This window comes from Vombatus ursinus, unplaced genomic scaffold, assembly GCF_900497805.2.
Source record: "Vombatus ursinus unplaced genomic scaffold, bare-nosed wombat genome assembly UNPS02014812.1, whole genome shotgun sequence".
In the NCBI taxonomy this organism is placed as follows: domain Eukaryota; kingdom Metazoa; phylum Chordata; class Mammalia; order Diprotodontia; family Vombatidae; genus Vombatus; species Vombatus ursinus.
This window is the reverse complement of record NW_020954590.1, coordinates 63,199,845-63,211,506: the sequence shown is the minus strand read 5'-3', so window position 1 is coordinate 63,211,506 and position 11,662 is coordinate 63,199,845. Positions and strand designations below refer to the sequence as shown.

Genomic DNA, 11,662 nt, shown 5'->3' with positions numbered 1-11,662 from the left:
ATAGAAGCCCCTTGGCCACAATAAAGCAGTGTGGAACATCCCCTCCCACCCCCATCCTCACCTCCACCCCCATCCCTGGACCCTTGCTTTGTAGGTGGTTACAATGGATGATAGCAGGCATTAAGGATGGAAAAGTTCAAATTATAGAGGAATGTGAGTGTAAAATAGGAAAAGGAGTTTGTACTGTAGCCCGTGATCAGCAATGAGCTACTAAAGGTCTTAGAACAAAGGAGTGACATAGTGAAAGCCACATACCTGAGTTAAACAATATGCCAAAATTGTAACGCGAGAGAAAATTACATTGAATAGGAAAACTTGGAGAGGAATCTGGGGGCAGGTAAATTAACCTCCCTGGAATCGCCTTTTGTGTCCCAGTCAATGACACTGCTTATAAGCAGGAGAAGCAAAGATACCAGGGGCTCTTTCTTATCTCTCTGAGTCAACAGCTGGGTAAGAAAGATGGATAGATAGCTAGCTGGACCTGGAGTCAGGAAGACCTGAGTTCAGATCCCTCCTCATAAACTTACTAGCTGTGTGATCCTGGGCAGTCATTTCACTTCTGTCTATCTCAGTGTTCTCATCTGTAAAATGGGGATAATAATAGCACCTACCTCCCAAGGTTGTTATGAGGATAAAACGAGATGATATTTGTAAAGCACTTTACAAATTTTAAAGCACTATTTAGATGCTAGCTAGCTGAGCTAGTAACATGACCACCTTCCTCTCTAACTAGAGCATGCACATTTCCATACCATGTTAAATAAGGGCCTCCTGAGATCTGGCTTGGGATGTCAGCACTCTCTCCCCAATCAGAAATGATTGCTTATTTTGTGCTTAGCAGTACAAAATTGTTTCCAATCATAAACATACGTCTAGGTCCTTGCCTTATTCATTTTAACCTTTGCTGTTACGATGAGGCGGGGAAAATGGATAACAGGGTAAAGGAGCTCTCAGATACATTTTAATGTTCCCTTTAACTCCATTTTTTTCCTTATGGGCATTTCCTTTAATTGGAGAGACTATAAATCTGATTTGCTTTATGACTCAGGTTATTTAGGGGATCCCAATTGTACTGTCATAGATAGGGTCCTAGATTTAGGCTAAAAGAGATCTCAAAAGTTATTTGGCCGGGTCCCTTTGTTTTATGAATTAGGTAAAAGCACCTACTATGTGCTGGGCACTGTGTTAATCTCTGAGAATATAAAAAGAGACAAAAACCCAGAGAAGTTAAACTGGGATTTGAGGCCATGGCCTTTGGCTCCAAACCTAGTAAACTTTCTGCAATACAGTGACTAGAAATACCCATTGCCACAGGGGAGGGGAGGGTAGAGGATGTCTCTTCCCTATCTTCCTTTGCTCCTTACTCAAGGCAAACTACAGTAATCCCCTCCACAGCTTTCCTATAGACCTTCTACCCAAAGAAAGGCATGCTTGGACATCCAAGGAAAGGAGGTAGACAGATCAAACCCTGTCTTTTTCAAGTAACTGACGTTGGTGAGAAGGACAGCTTGAAGGAAGTGACTGTAACAACTTTTTCTGTACTTTTGTTGTTGTTCAGTCTTTCCTGACTCTTCAAGAACCCATTTGGGGTGTTCTTGGCAAAGATACTCAAGTGGGGTTGCCATTTCCTTCTCCAGATGAGGAAACTGAGACAAATAGGGTTAAGAGGTTTACCCAGCATCCCACAGCTGGTGTCTGAGGCCACATTTGAACTCTATTCTTCCTGTCTCCAGGCCAGGCACTGTATTCACTATGCCACCTAGCTGCCCTCTTCTATATGAGCACAACAGAATAGCCTACTTGCTGTGACCCAAGACTTATGTTGGCTGAAATGTTCCTTGTAACATTCATTATAATTTAAAATGTTAGTCTCCCTTTGGAAATAAATCCTATTTTAGAGTTGATCCCCCATTTCAGAGCTTCCTAGAGGAAGCAGATGCATTTTTCATAATATATTCCCCCTTCCCAAACTCTCTCCTCCTATTTGAAAAGTGACTAACTGTTAATAGCCCAGGGATGGAGGGTGGAGTCCCTTTGTGCCTCTATTTCCTTATCTGTAAAATGAGGAAGTTGGACTGGGTAACCTCTAAGGTTGATTCCTACAACCTGTGACTCTAAAATTGGTGTGTCTGGCTGGCTACCTCAGAGTAGATAAGACCATTAAGTAAATTAGGAGAAAGATGACTTCCCTGTTGTGTAGGCTTACTGGTAATTCAGATTTATTTGAAAATGGGGGTGGGAGAAACAAAACAATCAGAGCCCCAGCGTTCTGAGTGGTAGAAAACAAGTGGGCTGAAAGTCAGACTCTAATTTACCATGGGGGCCTTTGTGTGAAAAATCCTTCCTATTTGTCCCCATCCTCTTCCAGCCTTACTTTTTTCAATCCAAGCATCCCACCCTAATTGGTCTCCCTGCCTTTATCTTCCACACAGCTGCCAAAATGACTTTTTAAAAGCTGAGGTCTGACCATATCACTCCCGTGCTCAGTAAGCTCCAGTGGCTCCCTTTTTAGTTCTAGGATTAAATGTAAAGGCAAAGGCCTCTTTTTAGCTTTTAAAGCTCTTTACTGTTCCTTAATTTGATATTTAAAGCCCTTCACAACTGAGCCCCTACCTGCCTTGTTGATTGATATTGATTGATTCTAAGACCCCAAAGCAGGCACCTTGGCTCAGTCATCATAGAATTTGAAAATCAGAATAGGCCTTAGAGATCAGTTATTTCGGGCCTTTTTTATTGGACAGATGAGAGAGCCCAGAGAGTTGCCTCTGAGTTTGCGCAAGTAAGTGACAAAGTTAGACAGAAACCCCAGTTCCTTCTGATTCCCAGTCCAGTGACTTTTTCATAAGGGGCACTTACAACCAAAGCAAACAAAAAAAAAGAGGGGTTGGTGGTGGTGGAATTGGTGGAACAACAGAAGAGAAAGTCCCTGATGGGCTGTGGAGGGGGAGAATATGGGTAGCTTTGAGAATCTTGACTTACCTTTTTCACTGCAAAGGTAAAGGTTTAAATATTAACATTTGAAGTAATTTTCATTCTCCTATGGGTGAACACCTAGGAGCTGCTTTAGCAGAAAGATGGGGCTGCTCTGCAGACAGGTTTGGCACTTCCATGATATTACCGCCCCCAATTCCTTTTTCATTTATTTATTTATTAACTATGGTGTGGATCGTGTACTCCTATGCTTCTGGAATTGGATTACAGGAGCAGAACCGGGCATAAACCTCCCCCTGCTGTCTGAATGAGACAATTACAGTTAAAGTATACTTGGCCTAAAAAATTGACTTCTAGGAGAGCACTGTGTGGATGAGCATTGTGAAGATGGCAGCTGGAACCCAGGCTCAGTTCAGGGGTCAGCCAATCTTACATGAAGGTCAAGGACAGGTGATGAATGCTTACAGCTTGGCATTTGCAAGAAAGCCCATTTTTCGATCCAGAGGGCTGTCTTAGTGTTGCATCTCAAAACCAGAGTTTAGCCTATGATCAAGAAGATGTATATTCTTTTCTAAACTCTGAATCATTTCAAGGGAGTTGGCATCAGTGAATGACTACAATAACAGTATGAGAGCTTCAGCTAATCCTATATAAATGTCATGTTAGCCTTATATCCTTTTCACTTTGTAATCTTTCACTTTTTTGCTAGCTTTTCATCCAAAGTTACTTTAAAGTTAGTTAAACATTTTAGCTACAGTATTTGGACAGTTACCAGTACTCATCAAACCACTTCTTTCAAAACCAATCTGTGCTTGAATGCATTTGACAGGTAGCTGATATTATCTCTGGCAGAATGTATTAGCTAACAGTTGTGAGTGCCAGGCCTTCCCTGGTTCCCTCCCTTTCTGATTCCATTATTTTTAAAAGGAGAGGCTTAACACACCAGGCTCACACCAGCACCTAGAGGTGTTGTCCAGTTCTGTTGCTAATCTGGAGTATTTATTCTCTTTTTCTAGGTCAGGGAAGAATGCCGACTCTTGAACGCACCACCTGTTCCACCCAGAAGTGCAAAGCCTTCATCAACAAGTCCTTCCATTCCTCCTCGATCAGCTAAACTAGTGAGGCAACAGACACGTTCCCCTAGCCCTACCTTGTCCTACTATTCTTCGGGGCTGCACAACATGTAAGTATTAGAGCTGAGAGGTCTCCCTAGCAAGCACCATTCAACATGGTTCTTCCAATCTCTGGTCTGTGGAGGTCTGTGAACTTAAAAGGGAATGAAGAATCAAGAGGCAAAATGTTCTGAAAGGAATTTAGGAGTAAAATTATGTAAAGGATGCTCTTTTGAACCTACCTTTGAAATGCAGCATTTTAGGGCTGAGCCAGTACCCCAAGAAGAGAGAAAAACAGAATTCATCTTGGAGGAACTCAGTGTTAAATTATTAAGGATTATACTCTCCTCCTGTAAAAGGAAATGATATACCCTATGATTGGTAAGGGTTAACTGGATACTCAGCGGAAATAACTAATAGAGGTTGGTGCAGTAAAGGCAGTAGGAAAACATAAATGATCTCAAACCAATGACTTTTTTCATTCATTCAGCAAGCATTTATTAAATGCCTGTTTTGTGTAAAGGACTGTGTTAGGTGCTGGGAGGCACCTAAAACTTAGATAACATGTGTACCCTCATTTCTTTCCTTTATAGTTACTATTGGTAGTAGCCACCACAAGCCACTGAAACATTTTGCAGGCTTGTAAGATCACAGATTCATAAAATTCTGAAGCCCTGAAGGGTCTTAAAGGTTCCCTAGTATAACCTCAGTTGTACTAAGCCCAGTTTATAGGAATGTTCTTCCTCACATGCTTAAGCTGTAGTCATCAAACTGTACCTGAATACTTCAGTGAAGAGAAGCTCACTACATTATGAGGGAGTCTATTTCATTGATGGACAGCTATAACTATTAGGAAGTGCATGCTTGAGTCAGGCCAAAATTTACCTCTATAACTTCCACTGACTTATCTTCTGTAATGTCTTGCTCCTGCATCCACATATCAGCTCCCTCAAATAGTTAAAACATGTGCTTCTTGTGCCTTTATTTCCCCCACCCGAGCATCCATATTTTTTCAACTGTTTTGAGGGAACATGGCTTTCAGACCCTTCTTGGTTTGCCCTTTTAACACATACTCCAATGTGAGTGTCCCTATTAAAATTCAGATAAATCAGTAGTTTTCAGAACTGAACATAACATCCCAAATGCTAATCTCCTTTAGATTTTAAAGGAAAACCCTTCTTAAAAATGCTCTTGGTCATTCTAGGACCTAAATCTCTGTTAAGATAAACTAGTTTTCAGTGATTTGTTACAAGTGTGAAGGATTTTTTCTTGCAGAGGTAGTGCTGGGATGAGGTGGGGTTGAGGGGCCAGGGAATATTAATTAATGTGATGTTCTACTGATATTTAGCTAACACTGTTAACACTTTTCAAAACCTAACATTTAGAAGTCTGAGGTGAATGAGTGGTTTACTATGAGAAATACTGTTAAGAGTTTTCCCTAACTCTTTTTTTAGTTTATAATCAGTATCTCTGGATAGTGATGGCTTTGGGCTTAGCACAGTGCCTGGCACATAGTAGGCACTTAATACCTGTTGATTAATTGATTGATTGATTGATTAGGAATCATTTTTTGCTAACTTCCCCTTCTGTGTATCTTTGCTTTTAAACAGTGTCACTGAGAGTGACCCAATGAGTCCTTCAGAAAGTGCTTCTGTTTCGTGCTATCCTTGTAACAGGATGAAGACTGAATCTCTGGAACTTAGCAGATCTCCCTTTGGAAGCCCCACTGCTGATGCTCTGTCCTCTAGACTGTCATGGCCTAGCCATTTCTTGGGAGCAACGGAGAGTGAGAACAGGAATGACTTCCTGTTGGATCCGAGCAAAAGTTACAGTTACCCTAGGCAGAAGACACCGGGCACCCCAAAAAGAAACTGTCCAGCCGCTTTTGATTTTGAAGGGTGTGACCTCTATGTGGGCTCCACCCAGTCAGGTCCAGCAGAGTTCACAGGTGGCATGTCTGGCTGTCCTAAGTCAGCCAGTTACTCTTTAGAGTGCACGGATGAGAAGACCCTAGCAACAAGCCCGGCAAAACAGAGTCATTCATGCCCAGCCTTACCCCCGAGAGCACCCAAACTAACTGAGGAGAAACTGGCCCCAGAATCGTTTCCTTTGCCTCTGAAAATAGATGGTGCTGAGGAAGACCCTAAACCTGGCTCACCAGACCTCTCAGAGGATCAGTATTTTGTTAAAAAAGGCACACAAGACATTTTCTCTATTTCTTATCCTTTTTCCTCTCCCCTTCACCTCCAGTTAGCGCCAAGATCTTGTGGTGATGGTTCCCCATGGCAACCGCCCACCGACCTGTCAGGACTTTCTATAGAGGAAGTGTCCAAATCACTGCGGTTCATTGGTTTGTCAGAAGATGTCATCTCGTTCTTTGTTACTGAAAAGATCGATGGGAATTTGCTAGTCCAGCTAACTGAAGAAATCCTCTCAGAGGACTTCAAGCTTAGCAAACTCCAAGTGAAGAAAATACTACAGTTTATTAATGGCTGGCGGCCCAAGATATAGCCCAGAGGCCCATCTGGCACTGAATAAAACTGATGGATTGATGTGCTAGAAAGGGTAGGGCTTAGTACATAATTTCATTATTATTAATTTTTTTTTTGCACTAAAACCCCTCTGTAAATAGTGGTAGAAACTTTTACTATGCAGATTAAGTTTTTGGATGGTGAACCAGGCTATTTTGTATGACAATAAAAATGCCATAGAGAACACTTTAGAGGTGTGCCTTGTACATCACTCAACACCCAGCAGCTGCTAAAAGAGAAAAGGGAATGTTAGGATGTTTGCCCAGGTAGGTTTATGCTAAGAAGGTGTGATATTTATTATTGAACAGCCAAAGCTGAAAGTTGTAAATCCAAAATACTCTTGTGACCAAGAATCCTTTTCTTTCGAGGGTTGACTTCAGACAGTTAACTAGATGCTGTGCTCCGTCGGGTGGCTTGTTTAATGCTCATTCTTTTGATTCTAGTGCCTGAAAATGTTTTAAAGGTGGCTATGCTAATCCTCTGAAAATGAAAATGTTGTATGCTTAGTGCAGTTCTTTTTACCCAAAGTTGTCAATGTTCTGAGAGTCACGTGTTGATAGAATTAGGGTATGTTACATGCCCTAAGTAATAATAAACTATGATAATAGTAATTTACCTATAACTGCTGCTGCTTTTGCTTAGCAGAGAAAAACTACAATATATACAAATATGCTTCAAAACTACACTCTGAGTCAGATCATTTAAATAATAGTTTAAACTCTCCATCAAGGTATTAGGACTTAGAAATGTCATTTACTTTCACAGAAATAACATAGACACAGTGACTGCTAAAAATCCTTGGAACCCTGGGACTCCTATGTGAATCTTCTTGTACTTTTTAATAAAGAAACCTGAAGCCAGATCAATACAGAATGACTTTGTCTTTTTAGTCCACTATAGTTTAGGAGGCAGAGAAGAAATCTTTTGCATCATTGTGTCATTATCATTGTGGGATACTGAGGCTCAATGTGCATCCAACTTGGATTCTCATTCTTCTGATGGGGAAAGTTTAGAGACCATCAGTCTAAATAGGTTTTCCTTATATTTTATGCATTGGTTGATCCCAGAAGCCAGAAATGACATTCTTTGTTATCCTGTTGTATTCTCTGGCCCTTCTACCAATTAGAGACATTAAAAAAAAAATTGGTGTCTCAAAAATCTTAGTGCAGTTTTAGATTTGTTAAAGCTTAAAACTGAACTAAGATTTTTGGGATACTCTTTATAGATGAGAAGACATTTTCATTAACTCTTCTATCTGATAAGCCCTTGTGCTCATCATTCAGGAGTTAGCTTTAATCCGTGTCATGACAAGGGAGTTGCAATATGCTAATATACTAATATAACAAAAAGAAATAACTCTTGCTTTTCACTCATCTTTTTTTTTTCTTCTCATAAGTATCTGTGCTGACATGGAGGATGGGAGGGGTTTTTGTTTTTTTTGTTTTCCTTTCCTAAAAAAGCCTGCAAAACTCTTTCCTGAAACTGGACGTTAAAAGGCGCTGCTGGAGAATGGAAAAAATGGGGAGAATAGAGAGCTGATCTTGGTTCCTCTAACACATGCTGGCTGTGTGACCTTGACCAAGACACTTAGTTCCTCTCAGTGTTCTAGGCAATTCTTTAAGTCTAGAATTTGTGGAGCAGGTACTGCCCTATGTTGGTAGAGGGAATTTCTTATCTAGAGCTCTCTAAACCAATAAAATCATGGATCTGGTTTAAAAAAAGGTGGGCAGGGGGAGACTGATATACCTCGGAAAGATGTTGACTTGTAGCCTCCTATCATTGTGTTGTGCAGTTTTGTAACCCAACCTGGAAAGGACTTTAAAAGCCATCTAGAGCAATCCTCTAATGGTATAGATATTTTTAAAAAGACCCTAGGAGGTCAAATGACTTGCGTTCAAGTCTTGACTTGATTACACAAGTAGTCAACACTGTGTGATGGATAGAATGCCAGCCTTGGCATCAAAAAGATTTGAGTTCAGGTCTCACTTCAGACATGTGTTAGCTTTGTGACCACAAACAAATGACTTAACCTCTCAATGATATCCAGGCACTCCCTACCCCCCACCCTGGTCAACTTTCTAATACTTGAAAGGTACAGGAGAAAGAGCCACTCTATTGGTGAAGGGAGTTTTCACACACTAGGCATTACCTACACTGAAGAACTCATAAGATTCTATCAAAAATTAAACCTTTTAGATCTGTTTCTCTGGAAAGGAAAGAATATAACATAACCCAAGGACTGGAAAGGTTCCTTTTAGCTACACCCTGATGAATCAGTTTTAAGTCTCTTGGCATTTAGCTGCATAGTTCCCCAATTTAGGAAGGAAAGTAGGACTGAATTTTTGCAAAGTCTTCATTCTGCCCTTACACAGGAGCTCAGCCCTTCTCTTGTTGGTTTGTTTATGCCTAACCAGAAGTTTCTTAAGAGAAATGATTTATTAAAAATTGTCTCCTGCTTGTCACTATAAAAATAACCTGGTTCTTGTGGTTGAGGGCAAGAGTAATGTCAAGGTGATTGACGTGAATTCCTCTGAATTTGCCAGATTTGATGGTAAGGGTACATACTTTTTGAAAGAGATTCTCTCCCTGCACTTCCTCCCTTTCCCAGTCAACTTGAAAAGGAAGGTGATTTAAAAAAAAAAATTTGATAATGTTTAAAATCATCAAGGCTAGAAATACTTTTGTAACAAAATTCCACTGTCTCCTGCTAATAATTCACTTCTGTGTGTCTTTTGTTATGGAGTGGAGTGTTTCCCTTTTTTTTTCAGTTATAATAAATATCTTCTGTCTTCTGTAAACCATAAATAAGCATAAACTATGTTCTCTTCCAAGAGCTACAGTAAGCAAGCATAGAGTTTGGTGGCTGTTGTCAACAGTCCTCAGACACCCGGACTAGACAGAGCACGAATAGCTCTGTAAAAGAGTCATAGCTATAACAAGTAACATGGTGCAGAGGTGGAAAGGAAATCATCTTTCATTCTCACCACCAGGATTTTGCCACCAGAACTCAGCGTGTACATATATCCTGACGGAGTAAGGCCTCCTGCTGCCCATCACGGCCAGGAAAAGTCAGTGAGGCTACCTCATAGCTCAGAAGATTAGATATTTCCTGTGCACTTGGTGAGGTCCACACAGTAAATGGAAACCAGATACTCATCAGTGATGGGGGAAAGTGTCCCAGCTCAGCCCCACAGGCCTTCTTTTGTTTAATCTATTAAGTAATCTTTCTGAAATCTTAAAGCAAAGGAGGCTACACACCCACCAAACTCTTAAATGGAACTAATGTTAGGAGGAAATGTTTCAGATTCTTTCATCCCAGGAGCTCATAGGAGAGCATAGACAACCCTCATAAAATAGGGAAAATTAAATTCATGTGTTTCCAGGCCTCTCAGGCTACTCTTCTTAAACCCAAACTGCCTAACTTTACAGATGGAGAAAACTTACTTGTTTTGCTCTGCATTTGACATTCACTTTGATAAAGGTTCAGTTAACTGGTTACCCAGAGCAACCATGTGGAAGGTTTCTTTGTATGGAAGTATAAAAACACAACCACCACCCACAAAACAGTAACCCTGTGGAAACTGTTACAAAAGGGTTCGTGTCAGCCATTTCGCTTTCAGACAACTTTTTATGTGCACCACATATGACTCCATACCATATTCACCTCTGTACTAGCTGCAAGCTTCCCCCAAGAGGTAGGCATGTATGGCTGTATCAGTGCTCTTGTCTTAAGCATTTTGAGCAGCCAAGAGGCCATTCCTTGTTTTGTTTTTATTTTAAATTTACTCTGAACACTAAGCCAAATAAAATGGGTGTGTGTGTGTGTGTATATACATATATACACTATATACTGTGTGTATATATATATGTATATACACACATACTTTGTGTGTATGTGTGTATATATATATATATAGATAGATAGATAGATACAGAAAAAGATTGTCCATGAAACCATCGGTCTCTATTATGTATTGCTTGCTTTAATTTTTAAGTTTATAATAAATTTAGCCTGTAGCTACAAGCTTCTTTCTGGCCTGTCTTCTGTCTCAAGAGGCCTTTCCTCATGCTCATGAAGTAGCCTCAGTGTTTGGGATGACTGACTTCTTGGCTGACTGGTAGTCCCAAAGTCAGTGAAGGCATTAGGGTCAGAGTTAGAGCCAATACCCAAGAGTCTTGACTCCCAAGCTTTTCCTCTGTATAAAGGAGTTTTCATTCTCAGACTACCAAAAAAAAAAAAAAAAGCCAAGTATGCTTTTGTGTATGACTTTAAGGAGGTGTCCACCATTAAGTAGCTCAACTATTAACAATTTCTTCATCTTATTAACTTGGTCAAGGTTTCAATCTGTTAAGGGCCAAGTCCATTATGTTCTAAAGAAAAGACAGTGAAAATGCTGATAAGACTTTACTTTGGGGGGAAGGGGATATTGCTTAGAAATTAGAATGGCAAAACATTATGGATAAAACATAATAAGACTTCAAAACTTGGTGTTTTGAAATTCACCTCATTTAAAGTTTTTAAGTCATAAAAAACAACGTGTAAAAATAATATTCGAGTGGTTTCTGTGTTTTTGCTGAGTTTTGTAACTTTGTTCTGTAAACTATGAGTTATTAGAGCTCTTTCAATTAAATTGTCTTCTCTCAGGTCTGCAGGTTTTCCTGGCTTATAATCCCATGTAGTGGCATTTCTTGGATAAAAATCTCCCCCCTTTCCCCCCCGATTTCCTTGTTAAATTCCCATTTAAAACATTGTGTGAACTTGTCTAAAATTAGAAAGAACTTATTTGATTCTGAAGGTCTGGGGTGACTTGAATCTAAGAAATGTATTCTTTTTTTAAAGCATTTTGTAACCATTTTTACATAAGTTCTTTACTTGGAAAACGTGGATTGCCAACTATAAAGTAACAAACACATTCTTTTCAGGAGCATTACCTGATGGACCCGTTGTGTACCTCACGATTAACAGTATCTGAAGTCTAAGTTCATTGTTGAATGATTACAATGATGTCCATCAATAAAAGGAACTTTGTTAAAGTTGCTCTTTTTTTTTTTGCACTTACTCTTCTGTGTAATGCTTCTTGTATAGCA

General features: G+C 40.0%; 1 protein-coding gene across 1 annotated transcript in view; it reads left to right on the top strand.

The window, feature by feature from the left end:
* The window catches only part of LOC114054221 (GRB2-associated and regulator of MAPK protein 1), a 205,015-nt gene extending 197,568 nt beyond the window's left edge, over positions 1–7,447 (top strand). Inside the window, exons 5-6 of the mRNA XM_027877393.1 lie at positions 3,948–4,114; positions 5,654–7,447. Coding sequence (XP_027733194.1) covers positions 3,948–4,114; positions 5,654–6,554 — 1,068 coding nt within the window. The 3' untranslated portion in view covers positions 6,555–7,447. The remainder of the gene's footprint in view (positions 1–3,947; positions 4,115–5,653) is intronic.
* The last annotated feature ends 4,215 nt before the right edge of the window (positions 7,448–11,662 follow it).